The 22,746-nt window shown below is 42.0% G+C and overlaps 1 protein-coding gene across 9 annotated transcripts in view; it reads right to left on the reverse strand.

Annotated features, from left to right (window-relative positions):
* Positions 1–22,746, reverse strand: part of COBL (cordon-bleu WH2 repeat protein) — a 398,758-nt gene that overhangs the window by 37,331 nt on the left and 338,681 nt on the right. For 8 of the 9 annotated variants that reach the window (XM_033930509.1, XM_033930508.1, XM_033930507.1 and 5 more), the window contains one exon: positions 4,762–5,068. In XM_033930509.1, coding sequence (XP_033786400.1) covers positions 4,762–5,068 — 307 coding nt within the window. The remainder of the gene's footprint in view (positions 1–4,761; positions 5,069–22,746) is intronic. The other variant, XM_033930506.1, reaches the window with a different exon arrangement.

Consider the following 22,746-nt stretch of genomic DNA (forward strand, 5'->3'; position numbering starts at 1 on the left):
TGGCCAGCCGTCAGAAAATAAGATAAGGGGGAGAGGTCAGGGGTCATCTGTGGCATGGGGAGGGTTTGCGTGGTGGCGGGAGAGCATGGGCAACTCTCCTGCTGCCAAGGGGAGTTGGTTAGCGGTGGGAGAGATTGGGTATCTCTCCCGCTGTTTGGGGGGGGGAGTGTTGGTTGGGCGGGAGTGTGGACAACTCTCCCACTGCTGAGGGGAGTTGTGGGGTATTGGTTGGTGGCAACGTAGCAGAAGAGAGAGGATATCTCTCCTGCTGAACTTCAATTTGGGATTTTTTTTTTTTTTTCAAAACACATGCCAGAGATGTGTTTTTTACAGTACTGTCACTGTACCGGAACCCCCAGACCAGTCGCTGATTTTTGCCGCCAAAAGCTGACGCCGCTCTTGTAGAATGGCTTGGCTATGTTTAAGAATCCACCAGAGTGCTTGTTTGCATACTGTAGAGCTCATTTGCATGGCAGTGTCAGAGACTGCTAGAAAGCTCGCAAAAGACTGCCATAAGCCGTTTTGATAATCTACCGCTAAAATGCATGCAGGCTAAACCGTTAGAAACCAGTTTAGCAACTGCATTAAATGCCGATTTTAGTTTTGAGAATCTGGGCTTAAATTTCTTAGAGCAGAGGTTCCAAGCATGTTCTGGGAGAATCCCAGCCAGTCAGATTTTCAAGATATGGACAATAAGTGTGCATGAGAGAAATTTGCATGCAGGAGAAGCAGTGTTTGCAAATTTATTTCATGAATATTAATTGCAGATATCTTGAAAACCTACCTAGCTGGAAGCTCCTCAAGACAGGTTTGGAACTCGTTTGGGAACATTGTCAGTAAACTGTTGATAAATGTGTTTTTGGGCACCAGAATGCATAAAAGCATGAGTAACCTAAAACTAACTTGTAGCTTACCTGTACTGCTTTTGAATTAGCAGTGTGTTTAAGCTTAAATAAAGAGTTAGTATTTGCTTAGTGCTTACTTCTAGCAGCTTAGTGAAAGTTATACACAAATGTGTAAGCCATAAAAGAATTGAGCCTCCCAGTGTAACTGCAGCTGCAAGTAGATTCACTCCACTCATTTCTCTGTTACTTATTGGCATATAAGGGAGTTTCAGGACTTTGTTTCATTCAACGGCACTGGTTACAGAATCACACCTCCGGCACAGGTAGGTATCAGAAATATAAGTCAGGATTTTCCTGGCCTACATTTCCAGTGCTTACCTGTGATGTGAATCGGGCCCCCATAGGCGCTTTAGGCTGTCTAAAGCCATGCCTACAGTGGCGTTAGACAGCCTAATCGCATACAGAGGCATGATTCCGGAGCTAATTTTTTAGGCGCCAATAGGTGTCTTAAAACTCAGTTAAAAACGTCTTTTAAATAGTGTTTTTTTACTGAGCTTGGCTGCCTAAAAACCCAGTACTGTTTAGACAATCCAAGCCTAAGGCCGTTTGTGTGTCAATGATGCACTGGTGCGGGCTACAGAATCACGCCTCCGGCAAAGGTAGGCACAGGAAATGTAGGCCAGTGTTTTCCTGGCCTATATTTCCAGCGTCTACCTGTGATGTGAATCACACCTCTGTAGGTGCTTTACAAAGCCTAACACCACTGTAGGCATCGCTAATGCCGGAAGTGGCATTAGGCGGCCTAATTGGCGTGATTCTGGTGCCGATTTGCACTTGAAACTCAGTAAATGGCTTTTTTTTTTTCTGAGCTTGGGTGCCTATTGGTTTCTAAAAAAAAAACCCACAGCATCGTTTAGAGAATTCAGGCCTAAAAGTATAATGGTTAATTGCATTTTATGTATATAATTCCCATGGTCTCACAGGCCACATAAAATGCAATGGTGGGTCGCAAGCTGCCCGCCCCTGTACTAGAGTCTGAAAAGAAGTGGTGAAAATGCGTTCCAGTCCGTTGCTCCAGAAAGTAAGCCCTGGCGATTGGAGACGGTCCCCTCTTCCTTAATTTTCTAGCAAATGTACAAGGAAGCCTGCTAGAGGCCAACATAAATGAAACAGCTATAATTTAGTCCCTACTGAGAAGTCCAGCTTTTCATCAATTCGGATTTGTTTTGAAAGCTTTGGAAAAACATTGGCTCTCCAAAGCTGCCTATCCCTTTCCATCCTGCTGATGTGCCTGCCCTCCACAGCATTACAGCGTAACAAACAGCTTCTGAATACCCCCTTCATGTCGGGAACACATTGTATTACAAGCTACAAAATTTAAAAACAGAATGGCAGAAAAAGTTTGGGGTGTAGGACTTGATGAATTCATAGCCATAGCTCTGAACACATTTCAGCCCTCTGCAGATTTACACATGCCCGGAAAAGAGCCTTTCCTAAAGTAAGTGCAACATTTTCAAAGGCTAAGCATAAAAAAAGACAATTTTAAAAACTGCAGTTATGCGTCAGGGCCCTATGTGCTACTTTATAAGGGCGTGTGTAGGTGCTATAGTGTGTAACTTCACGGCAACATACATGCATGCACAGTGATGTCACATAAGCACTGAACTTACAGAATATTGTAAGTTATGTGCGTTGCATGCTGCCCTTAGGCACACCTATTTATATCTGCCACTGACCTGGCGTAAATGGGCACGCCTACTTTTAGATGCACCAATGTGAGTTTACACTGGGTGTTCTAGAATGGAATCCAGGCACCCAGATGCTGTAACGGAACAGGCGCCCTCTGTGCTGCATCAAGAGAACTGCACTCTAAAAGGCGCTAGAAGTTTTTAATGTAGGCCAGTGAGGTAAATGCTCCAACACTCATAGGCATTCTTTGAATGTCGTAACAGTTACCTCGTCAGCCCACGCTAAAAACCTCTAGCACTGTTTAGTAAAAGGAGCCTTAAGAGTGGTAAAAAGTTTAGAATTTTTTTTTTTTTTTTTTTACTAACCCATGTTAAGCACTTAGGACTAATTCTATAAATAGGTGCCAAAAGAGCACACTGAGGACCTGATTCTCTATAGCGTGCGCTAAAGTTAGGTGGCGGTAGGCATGCTACTGCCACCTAACTAGCCAATGGCAAAGCACGTTTAAAAAAAAAATTAAGCGCACTGTACTAACGTGCCTAACTCGGGCGCACGAAGGTGCATTTTGATACCTAAGCACATGTAAGGCAGGCAGAGGCATGGTTTGCACAGGAAGTTACACATGCTTAGGCATCACTAAGCGCCTCTGGTGCTTGTGACACGCTGGCCTAGTGGTTGATTGACAACCGTGTGCTAAGGCATGCTATAAAGAATCAGCCCTAAATGCTATTCTATAAATAGTGCTCAAAGTTGGATGCTGCTTATTCTATAAACGCTTGGCACCAGGATCTGTACCAAATTTTAGGCATGAGGATTTACACCAACTGAACTCTGGCGTAAATCCCCATGCCTAAATTAGGCTCGCATCTCCTGAATGATACAGCTCTATAGAAAACACTGTGTGCAATTCCTAGAAATGCCCACCCATGCCTCGCTCATGGCCAAGCCCACTTTACAGATTGCCAATTAGCGCCAACAATCAATTGTTTGTGCCCAATCATTGTGCTAATTGGCTCGTTAAGCAATTTCAATTGCATGCTCAATCTGGGCACGTGTCCAAATTTGTGTGTGCAATTTTGAGCAGTATATAAAGAATTAGGAGGCTAATGTCCAGTTTATGCCATGTTAACTGTAAGTGCAGAGCAGTGTTAAGGGGTTACTGGTATTTTTGCAATTAGCATGCAGTAAACTGGGCATTAAGTAGCTTTTTGTGCCAGAGGGTGTGGTATAGGCGGAGAGAGTGGGCATGTTTGGCAGTTAACATGCTGCACTTACTGTATGCTAACTGCCTAAAACAGTTTTAATGTAGGATCACTTAACATAGAAACATAGAAGATGACGGCAGAAAAGGGCTACAGCCCATCAAGTCTGCCCACTCTGCTTACCCACCCCCTGTCTATGCCCTAATGACCCAATTTCCTTATCTTGACCCTCGTAGGGATCCCACATGGGTATCCCATTTATTCTTAAAGTCTGGCACGCTGTCTGCCTCGATCACCTGCACTGGAAGCTTGTTCCAATGATCAACCACTCTCTCTGTGAAGAAATACTTTCTGGTGTCGCCATGAAATTTTCCGCCCCTGAGTTTGAGCGGGTGCCCTCTTGTGGCCGAGGGTCCCTTGAGAAAGAAAATATCATCTTCCACTTTGACACGTCCCGTGAGGTACTTAAATGTTTCGATCATGTCTCCCCTCTCCCTACGTTCCTCCTTAAACAGGCTGCGCATTAATCTCAATGTTAACGCACAACCTGCAATGCAAGATAATGAGAATGTCCTGAATGATTGCTGCATCCAAAAATTGCAGCTACCGCGGGCTGAAGTCCTGTGTTAAGCCACAGTAACTGCAAATTTTTCTGAGGTTTAGTAAAAGGGCTCCTTAGTTCAATGTCCTTTAATTTCTTTAGAAATCAAAACATAAGGAATTTCTAAGAACTCTGACAGTAATGTTAGACCACACAATATTTATAGAAAATCAGCATGGCCCGCCTAACCTTTTTTCAACCTTTGTCAGAATGCTGTTTTATCAGGTGACCTGGGATATTCTGTTCTTTGGTTTAAATACTGTTATTATTAGGAGGGGGGTGGTTGTTTTCTTTTACTAAAAGGAGTTCTTTGCAGTTAATCTTTGTTCACTTGTTAGATAAAATAGTTTGGCTTTAAAGGACATTTGCCTGAAATATATGTAACTAAGGTTTTGAATGTAGGCTGCAAAAACAATCAACATACCTCTGATGGTTAGTCCACAAGTCGTCGCTGTTGGACGATATGGTCTGTACAGGACACAACTGTGCGATGTAAGTTACGTCCGCATCTACAGAGTCCTCATAATCCCAAGACAGTTTTGGTTTTACACAGTCATTTTGTAAATCCAGAGATATGGTATCTGATGGGGAGCTCACCACCCCAGAGTCTTCAGTAATATCTTCCGACATGAGCCACATGTTCGTGGATGTTGTTTCTGCCCCATCCGAAGACTCCATTGCCATGCTGACATCTGGGCAAACACTATTACCTGATGCACATGAGAAATTAGCTGAGTGGAGTAAAAGGCACAAAGTTAGGAACCTTCTCTAACCATTTCAAGAATGCATAGCATAGGCAAAACTGTTTACTTGTCTGGATACAAATGAATGAAAAGAGTGTGTGAAAATAGAAAGTAGAATGGGTGTATTAAATGCAGTGGCATACCTAGCATATGTAACACCCGGGGCCCATTATTTTTTGACCCCCCCCCCACCCCCATCTGTACGAAAAACATGATTTTTAGTAACAAGCCACATGTCACACATGAGTACCTAGGAAAAGGCAGCATCTTACATACTGCAATGAGCAGTACAACATCAATACACCCATTGTAAAACTAAACAAGCCAGACTAGTACAGATCAATCCTGCAGTCAATCCTAACAAAAAAACCATGTCTTTCAAACACACAGAAACACCTTCGCCTTGTATGGAATATGTCATCACAAACTAACCCCTCCCCCTTTTACAAAACTGTGGTGTGGATTTTAGCCACGGTGGTAACAGCTCTGACGCTCATAGAATTTTGAGCATCAGAGCTGCTACCACCATGGCTGGCGCTAAAAAACGCTCCACACTTTAGTAAAAGGGGGGAAAAAATAGAAATACATAGACAAAGGTTAAATTGAACCAGTAAGAAGCTGGACTCTGCATACAGTGCACCACAGAAACAGTGACACATGTCTCCTAAAGCAATAAATAAATAGAAAATTTTTGTTCTACCTTTATCTTCTCTAGTTTCTGCTTTCCTCATCTTCTTGTTACTCTCTTCCTTCCATCCACTGTCTGCTGTCTCTCTTCCCCTATATGGCATCTTCTCTCCTTCTATGCCCCTTCCAGAAACTGTATGCCTCCCCCTTCCATCTTTCCTTTCACCCCCATTGGTCTGGCATCTCTCTCCTTTCCTTCCCTCTCCCACACCTCTCCTCTGCAATCCCTATCCCTTTTTTCCCTCATTTTCCTTTTCAATTTATTTTCTGCATCTGTCTAGATTACGTTCTTACTACCCTCTCATCAATGTCCTTTTTTACTGTCTACCTAAAGCTTGCCACCTCTTTCCCTCACCCCTCCAGTGTTTCCCTAACTCAATCCTTTTCTCCGCCCTCCTTTTATTTATCCCCTCCTTCCATCATGTATCCTCTTTCTCCAACCCTTCCATCTAGTACCTTCTCCTCTCTCTGTCCACTTCTATCCAGCGTCTGCTGCCCTCTTTCTCTCCTCCCATTTCCTTTCTGCATTTGCTCCCTTATCTCTCCCATCTGCACTTCCATCCAGCATAGGCTCCCCACTACCATCCAATGTCTGCCCTTTCTCTCGCCATCCACCCCTCTTCAATCAGCATCTGCCCCCTTTCTCTCCCTCCAATATCCTTCCCCTTATGTCTCTCCCCTTTCTCTGTACATCAATTCTATCAGCACCACCCTTCCATACCACCCTGCCCCCTTTCTTTCCCTCCACCACTCTTCCATTCCAGCAATCCTGCTCCTTTCTCTCCCTTCATGCAGCAAGGTCCCACGATGATTGTAGCTGCTGGCTGCCAGTCCACCCCACTCCGACGTACTTGCTCTGGAGCGGACCTAGCAGCCGCATGCTGGAAGGTCCCGCGATGACTCGTCTGCTGACTCTGCTCCAGAAGAAGTAAGTTACATCGGAGGGGGTGGACCCGGCAGATGCAGGGAGTTGTGGCAAAGTCCCGCAATGACTGCGTCTGCCGGGCCCACCCCCTCCGACGTAACTTACTTCTTCTGGAGCAGAGCCGGCAGACGAGTCAGCGCAGGACCTTCCTGCACCTCAGCAAGGCTGCCGACTCTACTGCAGAGAAAGTAAGTCAGAGGTAACATGACCATTTATTTTTTTCATCAAAAGGGGACATCTATTAATTGACTTTGTATTCTTTCTTTCATTTCTTTCTTTCTGCACTCAGGCCCAACAATTGACCCTTTCTATTCCCTCCCTCCTTCCTTCCCATGTCTTTAGTGCCCCCAGTGCCTCAGTCCTGTGTCCATAGTGCCCCCAGTGCCCCCGTCCTGTGTCCATAGTGCCCCCAGTGCCTCCATCCTGTGTCCATAGTGCCCTCAGTGCCTCCGTCCTGTGTCCATGGTGCCCTCAGTGCCTCCGTCCTGTGTCCATGGTGCCCACAGTGTCTCCTTCCGATGTCCTTAGTGCCCCAGTGCCTCCTTATGTCCCCCCACTACCTTCCAGATTTTGGCAGTATCTCCCTCCCTGCTGCGCTAAAGCCAGCCAGCTTGCCTGCCTACATCCTGCCGCGGGGAAAAAAAAAGCGCCTCTCCCCTTCCTTTCCCCCGGTCCGCGCCTGCAATCTTACCTCCCCCCGCCGACAAGAAGTCTTTCCGACATCAATTCTGATGTCAGAGAGGACATTCCGGGCCAGCCAATCACTGCCTGGCTGGCCCGTAACGTCCTCTCCGATGTCAAAATTGACGTCGGAAAGACTTCTTGTCAGCGGGGGGAGGTAGGATTGTAGCGGCGCGGCCAGGGGAAAGGAAGGGCAGGAGGACCCGGCCGGTTGTGCACCCCCCAAGCCGTGCACCCGGGGCAGACAGCCTCCCCCCCACCCCTCCTTGGTGCGCCACTGATTAAATGGTTGGACAAGCCAATGCTGTACAACACACATGCTAGCTTCTTAAGGTAGGTACAGGCAAGTCATGGGTGTGACATGGCAGAAACCGGGCATAGCCACCAGTGGCAGCTAGAATGCAGGTTGTTGCCACTCTGTCTTCACTTCAGATGGTGTGGCTGTACTTATTGCCACCTCAACTGGCAGTGTTAAGTGCAGCTACAATTCTGGCATTTCAGTAGTGCAGTTGCTGCCCTCAATTAAAAGATTGCACTGTAAATGCTTTGGTGGCGATATAGCTCCTCCCAATCTTTCTGTGTAGAATCCTTCCTTCTGTTTCTTCTCAGGCAGAATCTTCTTTCTGATACCCACTCAAGCAGAAATCCCCACTCCAATCCCCCCAGGCAAGAACACCCCCACACCTCCCCAGGACTCACTTGGGGGTTCAATTACTGTGACAGGGTGAGAGCAGTCCCACTCCTGCCCTGCTGGCACCTGGGGTTCAAAATGGCACCTACCTCCTAATGGTGGTCTCACAGTACTACACCAGCCATATAAACATGTAAGGCCCCTAGCCATAGATTTTCTGAACAGTGACAGTGAGAATCCCTCTAAGCACTTTGGCTCCACCTGAATAGTGCTTGGGTGGAACAAAAAACTACTGGCCAGTATTTGTATAGCTGCCGAGCCCCCAACATCCATATACTACCCCTTAGTCTTTACTCCCAGTCCTCAAGGACTATCAATGGGCCAGGTTTTCATGGCATCCCTAATGAATACATGTGCCCCTCTGGGATGCTGCATCTGTGTAGCTGCTGTTTCACAAAGAACAGCCTTTAAACCAGTTTATCGCAAACTGTGTGCCGCTGCACACCAGTGTGCCTCCTGAGATTTCTGGTGTGCCGCGACAAACTGGCGAGGAGGAGAGTCGTCCACACTGGATGCCTGCTTACAGGATGTGCCTCTCGTGGCGAGAGGCACGTCCTGTAGGAAATCAGCCAGCGTGAATGACTCTCCTCCTGGCCGGTGTCTCTCCTCTCTGCACCTCCTGGATCCCTGTAACGGTGGGGTCACGGCAAGACTGGCCTCCGCGCATGCGTGTGATGTCATCACGTCAACTTCCGGGTGCCTTCTGGCCAGGGCACTATATTTAGTGTGCCAGAAAAGTTTGCGGGACACTGTTTTAAACCATATTGAAGGAGGGCAACTTGCACAGAACCTGCTAATGCAGTTAAAATGCTTTTTTTGCCCAAATGAATTCACTTGGAAAAATGATCTCTACAAAACATAACAGAATTGATATGATTTTGTGCAAAATATAACAAATGCATTTCAAGCCATCACTTAGGGGTCCTTTTATCAAGGCGCGGTAGGGGGTTTAACGCGCGTTAAACCGCGCTAGTCGCTAACGCCTCCATTGATGAGGCGTTAGTTTTTTGGCTTGCCGCGGGGGTTAGCGCGTGATTAAATGTCCGACGCGCTAACCCCGCTAACGCACCTTAATAAAAGGAGCCCTTAGCTTAATAATTACAAAAAAAATAATTTATCTTAACAAGAAGCTAAAAATAAGTTGAATACATTCTATAAGCTTTTGAGATATTTTACAAGAACAACAGGACATAGAGAATAAAGTATAGCAAAGGATGAGAACAGCTTGAGTAAGAGTTTATATGGAGCAGAAAATGATTCAATAGTAAGGCACAATGCAGTATATCTTCACAACGGCTGTGCTATAAGCTGCTTATATGTGCATATGATAAATGGCAACGCGAACTAGCTAGGCAGTGACAGATGCTTATATTGAGCACCACAGCCTATTCTTGATGGTACCAGTACTGTAGGAGGACATTGTTCTAAAAAAAATGCAGGAAAAGATGGTTCGGCAGTTATCTATCATTTGTTTTAGGTTGGCTTGTTTGATGTGTTCAAAGTGTGGTACAACAATAATCAATAATTATAATATATCATAAATTACAACAGGAAATACGAGGGGATGCTGAAAAGTTCTCAGCATAACCAAGAATAGAATGACGTGGATATGGTTCAATCAATGATTTGAAACAATGTCAAAACATAGAATTTTGTTTCTGCACTTTGGCAGTTAGCGAAATAAGATAACACTCTTTTTAGCTACAGTGGCAAAATAACGCTCAAAATTTAGGAAGTTGGTTGGTTGGGCTGAGAACTTTCCAGCACCCCTTCATATTTGAGTATCATTAATTGACATTACAGTAATATCCTCAAATATTAAATCAGTGTAATGTAGATGACAAAAAAAAATCCATAACAGTTAACAGGGCTTTCCCTTAGTTCTGCTTCCCTTGTTTCAGTAGCTGAAAAGCCGCAGCTTTGAAGGTCACACATTGTTAACACATGGTACAACAGAACAACAGGTACGTCACTTGTACTGTCAACCACAAAGATCTAATACTTTAAAAATTCTACTATGGTCATTTCTTGCTCTTTATCCTCCCCTCTCCAGATTTCAGGCTGGCAGAAGACTACAGAAAATCTCATTCTTATGCAAGTCAGAATTGCTTCAGAAGGAGGCCACTATCTTTCTTGGAGGCAGAATATCTGAACCCAGTCCTCCTGTGATACAAGACATAGCCACAGTGAGTTCATGTTCCAGGAAGGACTTTCAAAATTGGTACTAGTTGGGAGTGGAGGAGAAGTCTAGTGGTTAGTGCAGTGGACTGTGCTCCCTGGAGAGCTGGATTCAATTCTATAGCCCCAGCTACAAAAAATTAAGATCGTGAGCAGATAGGGACAGAGAAAGTACCTGCATGTAGGGGCAAATCCTGAAAAGGATTCCTAAAGTTAGGTGTTCACAATGTGGACATCCAGCAACTTAGGCATCCAAATAAATTGGATAAGCCTAATTAACAACTTTAATAAGCAATAGTTGAAAGTTAGACATCCAAAGGCTTTGTGCGATTCACAAAATAGGCATCCAGAATTTCATAAATGCCCATCGGAAAAAGCAGCGCCTAATGGGATAGGCGTGGGCATGGTTTTAATTTGGAAGTCCACTTACACAATCGCATGCCGCTCAGCCTCCTAACGTATCTACAATCGCATCTAAAATGTAGGCGTTGCAAAACCAGGTCTACTTTTCAATGCAAGTTGGGCATGAGTTAGGTTGACGTGACTTAGGCGTCACTTATGCGTGCCAGAGGCGCCCACATATAGGTGAATGGAACTTCTATTTTTTGGAGTAAAGGAGTCCTCTTTAATAATAATGGAAAAAGGTGTTTAATAATGCATTATTTAAGCAAAGCACATGAAAAATAAAAATATATATTGCATACTAAACCTCATTCCCAAAGTTTAAGAAAAGAAGAGAAATCCTACTCATAATGGCTGTGGCTCAGAGCAAGTAAACATTTCTGATGTGTAATCTTGACATCATTGTGACCTCATCAATGTGCGCCTATCTAAAAGGAAGCTTCACACAGCCCCCCCCTCCCTCACCCCGGTACCTGATGGCTCATTGGTTAAAGGCACTGCTATCTTCCACAGATCATGGGTTCAAATCTCTAGTATGGTCAGCACATATTCCTATTTTTTTGTGGCAATCTGCTATCTAGGTGCACATTGATGATGTCACAATGATATCAACATTGTGCATCAAACATGTCTACTTGCTCTGAGTCACAGCCATTGTGAGTAGGGTTTCTCTTCTTATTTTCTTAAACTTTGGGAATAAGATTTAGGATGCAATACATTTTATCATGTGCTTTGCTTAAGTAATGCATAATTAAATTTAATTTTCCATTATTATCGAAGAGGAGTCCTCTTTACACCAATAAATAAGTTTAGTATGCAATATATATATATATATATATTTTTTTTTTTCATGTGTTTTGATTGAGGAACACATGCCAAAAGAGGAACTGGACAAGTGTTGAAGGTACATGCTTAATATTTATCCTAGATAAATGACTGCTTATGAATCAAGAGGATATAAGCTTGACTTCTGAATTGATGTGTGGTTTAATATCCGAGTGTACATGGTGCAGTGGTTAGAACTACAGCCTCAGTACTGAGGTTGTGGGTTCAAACCCTTCACTGATCCTTGTGACCCTGGGCAAGTCACTTACCTCCTGTTTTACTAAGATGCGCTATGCGTTTTAGCGCATATTTAAAATGTGATAAATATACACACACGGTAACCGCTAATGTGTCCATAGACTAACAGGCATGCATTAGCGTGCGCTAAAACGCTTAGCGCATCTTAGTAAAGGAGCCCTAAATCTCCTTGAGCCCACCAGGACAGAAGGGAAATATGGTAAAGTAGCCGGATGTAAAAACTACTTAGAATATAAGTGGTATATAAATTAAAAGATAAATAAATAAAATATTATAGTGGTACTTTTGTAAAATTGGGCTGCCTTCTGCATGCTAATTTACTGCATACAGTTTTAATGTAAAAAAACAGCATAAAATCGTCGTTCTAATGACGTCGTAATGCTAAAATGTGATAGCATTATAGACGTTGTGAAGATGTCTAAGCAACACCTAAAAGGTAATTCTATAAAGCATGCCTAACCATATAGATGCGCTTAAATTTGTTGAGCGCCATTCTCTATTGTGCGTCTATGCTTAAGAGAATGGCGCTGAGTGTTGTGCTGCTAGATGTCTAAATGACGCCTATCTTTTAGATGTCCTTTACAGAATTTGCCCCATAATGTGTACAGCACTGCATACATCCAGTAGGGCTATAGAAATGTTTATTAGAAATAGTGGCATTATTTGTCATCTGTATGAAAGGAACAACTTACATAAAATACATTAAAGTAACATAGCAGCTTACCTACACTTTCATTTCTGTGTTATACAGCAGAGTATTGTCTTATTTAATGGCTTTTAGGAGAATTTCAAGATTTTCTATGTTGACTGAGTTATGGGTTAGACCCCTGCAGTTTTAAAACAAAGCCAATTACATTTTTTTATCCTACCATTGGGAAGAAAAAGAATGAATGAATTAGGTTATTTTTCTTGGAAAATTATTTTTTGATTTGTTTGTAGTAAAAATCGGTAAAAATTGATATTAGCGCTTGATGCCTGTATTAATGTGTTTTTCCTTTACTTGTGAGTGATTGCTTCATTATAACTTTCAGATTCCTTCATAATGTGGACTAGTATGCTTTAGTTTTCTGATTTTCAGGTTTTGAATTAGAATGCTTTTCTTAAATATTCACATTGCCGATTATATTCTTGTAATATATTTAAAATCTTAATTTTTAAAAACCCCTATTAAATGACATAAAGAAATGTAACATTTACAAGTAAATGCAGCTAATGGTGTCTCGTAAAAGTGTTTATTGCTCACAAACTCACCTTGCCAAAGCTCTCTTATATTTATTTAATGACTCTTAAATAATAAGGGGCAGCACCAGAAGCAACCATTGCATGAGAGTCGATATTCTATGAGTTTGCAGAATTCTGCATGATTTAAAAAAATTTTTTTTTTTTAAAGTCCAGATTTGCCTTTATTTGCTTGAGACTTAGATGGACTAGCTAGATCTGATAATTCTGCTATCTCTGGGAGAAACACATGGAAAAGATGAGCACAGATGCTAAAGTTCTAGCAAAATGTTGGTGGGCATGAAATAGCACACATGCTCTCTCCAATGTACCTGCCTTTCTACTGAACCTCGTTCCTGCTAATTCCAGGGTAAATATATATGCATCCATTATGCTTCTCTTTCTTTCTAAAAATAAATATAATAACATCTATGTTCATCCAAGGTCAACAGCCGAAAAACCATAGGCCACTTAACATGGTTCCCACGCCCACTGCCTGCCTAACTTACAATTACAGTGACTCAAAATAGCTTCTCTCTCAATGGCTAGAAGTCACATACCTCAGCATAAGCCACCAATCACACAGAGGCACTTTGCTTCAGGACTTTCCCAGCTTGCATCAGCTAGGCAGCCTCCTTCTAGTTAGCACAGACCCTCAAGGTTTTACCATCAGAGTTGTCTGCGACATTTCTCACTCATTTTTATGCCCCATTCAAGCCACCATAAATGGAAGCAAGATGCATTAAACAATTCAATAAGATATACTAAACATACAATATCTCTAATGCAAAATCAGATCTATAAAGTTCACTTTCTCTGCAATATATTTAATTAGACACGGGAGCTGTCCAAAAGCCAAGTGGCAACATTCTGTATTATTGAGATCCAGGTTTTAGTTTAGTTTATTCAGGGACATCCTGATGGCAAGACACTGGAATGTGCGGGGCAGGGAGAGCTGCATCCAGAGGGGTTTCAAGATGTCTGCTCACTAGCCATCATGTTTGACTCTTCTTTCCTTTTCTGAACATATTCAAGAAATTGCTAAAATCAGGGGGGGGGGCTCCATAATGCTAACAAAATGTGCATCTTCCTTTCTCAACACAATATCTCGCTTAGGCTACTGCAGTCTGTTCCTCAAAGGTCTCCAACTGAACCATTTCTCTACCCTTCAATCTGTTCAAAATTCTGCAACATGACTTCTCTTCTGCCAATGTCGCTATTCTTACATACTAAACTATAAGCTCCTCTAAGTTTGCCAAAAGGTGCTTAAAAAGATACAAAAAGGAGGCAAAAAATGTCAATAAGGACTCTATGAGTGTGTCTATCAGCTAATCACTCCTAACAAACCAAACCACACAAGTACCAAATATCAATTGAAGGATAGGGGCGCTCTCAGTGTGAGGTTGTTAGCGACGGGAGAACAAACTCCAGCGCTTCCACTTACAAAGACGGAGGTGAATCACCCCGCCTGCACACCATCATCGGGCGTCCCTAGTGTGCAAAATCAACTGTGCAGAATTAATAACAATAAATAAGTCACAAACAGTGAACTAGTGAGAGAGTGAATCAAACTGAAAACCCACTCATAGAGTCCTCCCCAGCCTAATCCCCAAGATACAAAATGAAACCACAGCCAACTTAGCTTTTTAAAGCGAGCCAAATGAAGTCAATGAGCATTGCGGGAGACCAGAATAGTCATAGGATCAACCGGTTTCGGGTGAAACCCTTCATCAGGATCTTAAGGCTGGAGCAGAACCGGCTTCCCTCCCAGCCGGTTCTGCTCCAGCCTTAAGATCCTGATGAAGGGTTTCACCCGAAACCGGTTGATCCTATGACTATTCTGGTCTCCCGCAATGCTCATTGATTTCATTTGGCTCGCTTTAAAAAGCTAAGTTGGCTGTGGTTTCATTTTGTATCTTGGGGATTAGGCTGGGGAGGACTCTATGAGTGGGTTTTCAGTTTGATTCACTCTCTCACTAGTTCACTGTTTGTGACTTATTTATTGTTATTAATTCTGCACAGTTGATTTTGCACACTAGGGACGCCCGATGATGGTGTGCAGGCAGGGTGATTCACCTCCGTCTTTGTAAGTGGAAGCGCTGGAGTTTGTTCTCCCGTCGCTAACAACCTCACACTGAGAGCGCCCCTATCCTTCAATTGATATTTGGTACCTGTGTGGTTTGGTTTGTTAGGAGTGATTAGCTGATAGACACACTCATAGAGTCCTTATTGACATTTTTTGCCTCCTTTTTGTATCTTTTTAAGCTATTCTTACATAAACATCTCTTCGTAAGATACTTCATTGGTGTCCTATCCATTTTTGTATATATAGTTCAAACATATCTTAACGACCTGCAGCTCACTGTTATTTTTCCTCTCTTATCTCTCCTACAGTCCTCCTTCAGGACTCCACATTTTGGTTGAGTCACACTATCTTTGTCCTTTTCCTCCACCGTCACTCCTGAGTTTTTCCCTTCCATCTTGTTGCACTGTAAGCCTGGAATAGACTTCCTTAATTGTTACATAATGCTCTGTCTCTGGTCCTATTCAAGTCCAGGCTTTTTCAGACTACTTTTTACTCTTAACACTTATTTGCCTGTTTAACATTCATGTTGTTCTAATCATTCCCTTAATAAGTAAAACTCTCTAATCTCTGTCTTCTTTGTCTGTTTCAAAGAGACTATAAACTCTATAGAGCAGGAATGGTCTCTTACGTATTTGATGTAAAGCGCTGTGCATACTTGGGTGGGAATTCATCAAGCAGTGTTAGGGTTTAATATATCTTAATAAGCATTTAGGGAATTAGCATGCGTTAAACACATAAACACATAAACACTATAAACAGTGCCCTAGTTAGGTAGCTCTAGGCCCTGTAATTGAGGTCCCCTAGCGATGCCAAACTAAAATCTGCATCAAACCTAAATTAAATCAATTAACTTAAATGGTAATTTAAGTTAATTGAATAATTATTAAAAAAATTAAATTAAAAGTTAGGTGCAGAATTCTGCACAGTGCCTAGCACTGTTCCATCTAAGCTGAGCAGGAGTCCTCCAACTGTATTACAGCCAGTAAAGGGAGGTGCCTCACTACTGTGTTTTTAATCACTAGAGCAAAATAGAAAACCCTATAAGATATATAGCCAATAAAAACTATAATCAAAATACTCCTAGAATTGGCTAAATCCCCTTGTGCCTGAGCCAGAAGTCTGTAACTGTACTAAATACAGGAACAATAATGGAGTTAAGGTCAAAGATATCAGTATGAGCCCACCATGAATCATGGGAACCTTTTGACTCAGGCTAAGTCTCACAGGTGACTAGCACCAGACGTTCGTCTAAATGAGAATTGCCTCATACATCATAAAATCTATGACCATCTCCCATAAATAAAATCATTCGTTTCAAATGAAAAGACAGGCTTATAGTTCAGGAACAAGGGGAACATAAGGACATAACAAACAAATACCCCATCAGAGACTAAACCAACACAATAAATATGATAAGTTATGAAAACTAAAGAAAATATGTGAATGGTGGTTGAAGATTTACACATGCATAATTCTAAATTTCAAGTTTAATAAATACTAAGACATTTAAATTAATAAGTTAATGTATGACATCTAAAAGTTAATCTGAATAAATATGAAATTCCATTAAAAGGATTATATTGTGCAAATTATGCTAAATGTGCAAATCTGCCCAGACCCTGAGAAACAAATAACTACAGTAGAATAACAGATTATATGCTCATGAAAAGTGCCAGTGCCAGCACCAATACAAGAATTTCTACCTATAATAGCAGCAAAATCTTTCTCATTAAAATAAAGTGCAATGACTCAAGTACCAATCCTAAATTTCAAACATTCAAATGCAAATATAAAAAATATATAAATATCACTCATATGACCCAACTATAGTGGCTAATAAAACATCGGTACTATAACATATAACTATAACATATAACCAGGGGCTCAGACTATTACCAACCCCACACATATGCACACACACCACCACTCAAACCAAAAACATATCATCACTCATCACCACTCGACAGAGCTCCGTTTCGTGTCTTCATCAGGAGCAGGATGCCAAATAATATAATATAATGGCCCAGTGGGAAACACCGACAACCAAATTTCACAGTTAGTCGGTCCAAAGTTTCAAAACCAAAAATCAAGAAAAATAATCAGAGCTAGCGTGTACAAATCAAACAACGCTGTTTTCATAACTTATCATATTTATTGTGTTGGTTTAGTCTGTGATGGGGTATTTGTTTGTTATGTCCTTATGTTCCCCTTGTTCCTGAACTATAAGCCTGTCTTTTCATTTGAAACGAATGATTTTGTTTATGGGAGATGGTCATAGATTTTATGATGTATGAGGCAATTCTCATTTAGACGAACGTCTGGTGCTAGTCACCTGTGAGACTTAGCCTGAGCCAAAAGGTTCCCATGATTCATGGTGGGCTCATACTGATATCTTTGACCTTAACTCCATTATTGTTCCTGTATTTAGTACAGTTACAGACTTCTGGCTCAGGCACAAGGGGATTTAGCCAATTCTAGGAGTATTTTAATCACTAGAGACAGACAAGTTCCTGGAAATGCTACAGAATTTGCATGTTCCTCACTATTGAAAATGTGATAGTGAAACAGTACCCCCCACTGGTAGGGTTCTAGGTAGAGAGCTTCTGCTCAGCTTAGAGCAGTGGTCTCAAACTCAAACCCTCTGCAGGGCTACATTTTGGATTTGTAGGTACAGTGGAACCTTGGATTATGAGCATAATTCGTTCCAGAAGCATGCTCGTAAACCAAAATACTTGTATATCAAAGTGAGTTTCCCCATAGGAAATAATGGAAACTCGTTTTGATACGTTCCCACCCCCCCTCCCCCTCTCGAGGCCAGTGGTGCTGCTCCCCCCTCCTGAGAATCTCACCAGAGAGAGAATTAGAAGGCCTTGAGCATGCACAGATGCATGCTCAAGGCCCGGCAGAGGCAGGAAGATCTTCTAGTAGCACTGGCACGTCCTGTGGGTTGCGTGCCGGTGCCAGACCGGTGGGGGGAAGGGGGTAAGTTCAAGTTGTTCGGGTGCGGGGTGCCGGTTCGAGTGGGGGGAGCGATGCCGGTTATCGGGAGGGGGGGTGCTCGCAAATCGAGTCAACACTCGATTCGTGAGACAAGTTTTGTGGGAATGTTTTGCTCGTCTTGCAAAACACTCGCAAACTGGGTTACTCGCAAACTGAGGTTTGACTGTACTTTGAGGGCCTCAGAAAAAATAGTTAATGTTTTATTAAAGAAATAACAATTTTGCATGAGGTAAAAACTCTTTATAGCTTATAAATCTTTCCTTTTAACTAAGTCTTAATAATAATATTGTAATTTATAGCTAAAGAGATCAAGAAACTGTTTTATTTTACTTTTATGATTATGATAAATATACCGAGGGCCTCAAAATAGTACCTGGCGGGCCGCATGGGGCCTCTGGGCCACGAGTTTGAGAACACTGGCTTAGAAGAAACAGTGGTGCATAGTAACACCTAAGTGAAAGAACCTTCCGACACCTACCTGAAAAGTAGGGGTGGAGAACAGGCGTGCTTGAGTTACAGTAGGTATCACTAGGTATCCAAGATAGGGGCTGTTAAATTAGGCCAGTGAAAACCAAGTTTCCAAGTTTATTAGTATTTATATACTGCCCATCAATGGAGGCTGTCTAAGCATTTTTTGGTGTGTTTTTTTACATTTAAGTACTCAAGTATTTTTCCCTTTCTGTCCTGGTGGGCTCACAATCTACCTGGGGCAATGGAGGATTAAGTGACTTGCCCAGGGTCAGAAGGAGCAGCATTGGATTTGAACCCGCAACCTCAGGGTGTTGAGGATGTAGCTCTAATCACAAAGTCATTCCTGACTTAATGTAACTGTGCCTACCTTTAGGACATCTAGCGACATCTAGTCTGCTTAAATGGCACCTAGCGGTTAATTGATGACCACACCGAGTGGTGCCTACAATCTAGTTGTCTCGAGGCACAGTTTATAGAATCTGGCGCCTACATTGGGGATGCCTTACAGAGTTCCCAGCGGAATTCAATATTTGATTAATTGGTTAAATTGGAATGGTAATTGACCATCTGTTTCTGCTGGATTTGCATTTTTTGTGGAGTTTTAAGGGTGAAACTTTCATTTGTGCTTATGGTAATTGACCATGCCATTAAATTCTCATTTAGAAAAATGAAAACTCAATCAATTAAAAGTTCCGCACAGAACTCGGAACGGCACCTACTGATAGTAATATAGTATATGACAACAGATTAATGGTCCATCCAGTCTGCCCAATCGTACATGCTCTATAAATTAATAATTTAATTTAAATGGTCCTTTTTCTTAGATATTTTTGGGCCAGAAACCCAGAGCTCTGTCCGATAGTGTGCTTAGGTTTTATCTACTGGAGTCTCCATCAATGCTCAATCTAGCCCATCTAAACCATCCCAGCCATTGAATGTCTATTATTTTTGAATTAGAGATCCTCTGAGTTCATCCCATGCTTATTTGAACTCTGGCACTGTTTTCCTCTCCACCATCTCCTTCAGGAGCGCATTCCAGGCATCAACCACCCTCTCCGTAAAGAAGAATTTCCTAATGTTACTCTTGAATCTACCACTCCCTCAACCTCAAATTATGCCCTCTGGTTTTACCATTTTCCTTTCTCTGGAAAAGATTTTGCTCTATGTTAATACCTTTCAAGTATATGAACGTCAGAATCATATCTCTCCTGTCCCTCCTTTTCTCTAGGGATGCCTAAGTCAAGGTGCCTAATGATGCCTACCTAAAAAGTAGGTGTGATTAGGGGCAGAGAATAGGCGTGGTATGACTTAGGAGCTGGTAAATTAGAGGTATGTTAAGCCCTAACACTGCTTGAAGAATTTCCCCCTAGTAGCACTATGGAAATGATATATAGTGTAGTATATAAAAGCACCTGAACTGGATTAAAGTGAGACAAATGGAAATGTCAAAAAAGCTTCAAAGAAATCAACTTGAAGACATATGCTTCTGTACCTGCAAGTAAGGATCAAGCAAGTTTGAAAGAGATGGGCTACCACACTGGAAGTGACAGAGGAAAAACAAGTCAGGAGGCAGCATCTAAGGGGGAGGTAAAAATGACACAATATGAAGAAACTTGGAAACAGAAGTACAGCTCTCTTCTACTTCGTCTTTAAATAGAAGTACATCTGTCTGGTGACAAACATCTTAGAGGACTCCATTTCCAATTCAGCTGCTCATGAAGTAATTTACTGTGCCTGTACATGCCCAAGGTCATGGCATTTGAAGGCATGCTAGTATTTTCATTCGTGCTCATTCAGTCACTGAAAAAAAATTTTTTTTAAGATGTTGACAATATATTGTTTCTTGCATAACTACAGTTTTGGAGGAACATTCTTGACAAGCAACACGCATTTTCACCCTATAAAAGTAGTGTATTTGTCTCCACTTTTGCTCATGTAATCTGAAGTTGGCTGGCTTTAATGACCATTCTCCACTGTCCTTTATGGCCATCTATTCTGGAAAAAAAAAATGTCCTCCCACCGGACACATGCCATACATTTGTAAAGTGTAAAGAAATCTTCCCTTAAGTTTTGATACCAATTTAGATGATGTTACATTATTTGTTGTCAACAGATCTTGTGTATTTGTGCAAGTGAGGAGGAGAAAAGGGAATGATGACAGAGAAATACTGTTAAGCTTTGTATGGGTGCAGAATTAGTAGCTCCCTGTACTTCAGCTGATGCAGAGTCAAATGAAAACAGCATATAACGAAAAAAAATGTTCTCATCAGATTTCAGGACATTTCTATTCCAGAGCTTTTTTTAATTCTGAATTTGTCTCTAACTAGGAAATATCAGATTTTGGGAAATCCTTCTGCCATACTATCAGCTGACAATTTTCAGCTTTGGTATGTCCAATTCTGTGCTACTAGAGCTGCCCGGTCAACTAATACAGGCCTGCAACTTGCTCAGAATTCTGCAGCATATAGATTACTTGCTGGATTTCCTTGTTAATATCATATTTCTCCAATATTTAAGGAACTTCTTTGGCTCCCGATATGTTCTGGTATTCGGTTCAAAGTATTACTTTTAATTCATAAGGCAGTAAATAATGAGGCAACTTTAGCCTTAGTAAGAATATGTTGTCTGAGTCACAGTCCGAGGTCTATTGATAAACTGTTATTGGATGTTCCTAGTTTTCAACATATTAGACTTGACATACAGAATATTGCTCTAGAATGGTTCAGATTAAAGGGGCTAATCTTTGGAACTCTTTCTCATGAGATAAGAAGTATAAGCTCAGTTTTACAGTTTAGAAAGCAACTCAAAAATTTCTTATTTGCACAATCTTGCTTAGTTGTCCTGTTTTTATTTTTATTGAATTTATATTTACAGTAAAACCTCAGCATTGACTTGATTTGCGAGCCCCCACCTGACCCGACCACGGGAACCAGCAGTATTGCTCTCCCTGAAGCCACCGGTGCTGCTCCCTCCCTTTGCGATCGCCTCCCCCCCCCCCACTGTCTGGCCCAGTCCTTACCCGTGTGCCGCCAGTGATAGAAAGTGCCTGCCGCCAGTCTGCTGCTGGGCCTTGAGCATCTGCGCATGCTCACGGCCTTCTGGATCTTACCCTCTACGAGATTCTCATGAATTATGCTTTTTGATTCTATGTGGGGCATTAAATTTATCTACCTGAGTATGAAAGAAAGTAGCAAGTGTGTTGAAACAAGTCTGTACATGTTGTGACATGTCTCAAGGTTACTCTTGCACAGTTGCAGCTCAATTTGAGTCTAATATTTCAAGAGACAGTATGTCGAGTCCTTGTGTGAATCAAGTAAGAAACTGCTAGATTTGGAAAACTGTTCAGTGCTAAAATGTTTTGCAAAACAAGGGAAAAATCCAAATGAAATGCATGACTACAAATAAAATTTGGGAGCAAGTTTAAATGGGGTAGAGAGTCCATTGAAGATGACTCTCACACTGCAAGGCCTGTAGAAGCAACTTTCACAGAAATGTGCAAGAAAGACAAGGATTTAATTTTGTCAGGCATAGGAATTAAGGTTTCCCAAATAGCTGAAGAAATGGGCTGAAGGTATAGTTTGGAAAATAATTCATGAAAAGTTGGGCATGTCCAAGGTCAGTGCAAGATGGATTCCAAGAATGCTGACACCATGTCAGAAGGCCACAAGGCTCCAGTGTTGTCATGAGAACCTGGAGATGCTCCAAGAAGACAAAGTGATTTTTTTTCATCATTTGGTAACTGGTTCTATCACAGGGATCCTGAGTCCAAAATGGAGGCAATATAGTGGAAGCACAAGTCATCCCCCACACCAAAATAGTTAAAGACAGAAAAATCTACAGGCAAAGTCATGGTAACTGTCTTCTGGGATAAAGGACTTTTGCTTCTGGAGTTCATGCTACACAAGATAACCATAACCGGGAAAAGTTATGCCAATACAATGATTTCTTTACGGGAGTTAATCAAGGAGAAAAGACACATCAGGAGTGCTGCTTCTTCTCGACAATGCACCAGTACATATGTTCCAACAGTCACAGGCTGTCATTCGAGAATGTGGTTTTCAGCAGCTGAACCATCCGCCCTACAGTCCTGACCTGGCTCCCTCATATTACTTGCTGTACTGAGTTTTGAAGAAATCTCTCTATGGACAGCAGTTTTCAAATGATGAAGACGTCAAGGAAGCTGAAGGTCAAAAAGAATTATTTTCAAAGGGGTTAAAGTCATTGCAGGAAAAGTGGATGAAGTG

The sequence above is a fragment of the Geotrypetes seraphini genome, chromosome 2 (assembly GCF_902459505.1).
Source record: "Geotrypetes seraphini chromosome 2, aGeoSer1.1, whole genome shotgun sequence".
NCBI classification, from domain to species: Eukaryota; Metazoa; Chordata; class Amphibia; order Gymnophiona; family Dermophiidae; genus Geotrypetes; species Geotrypetes seraphini.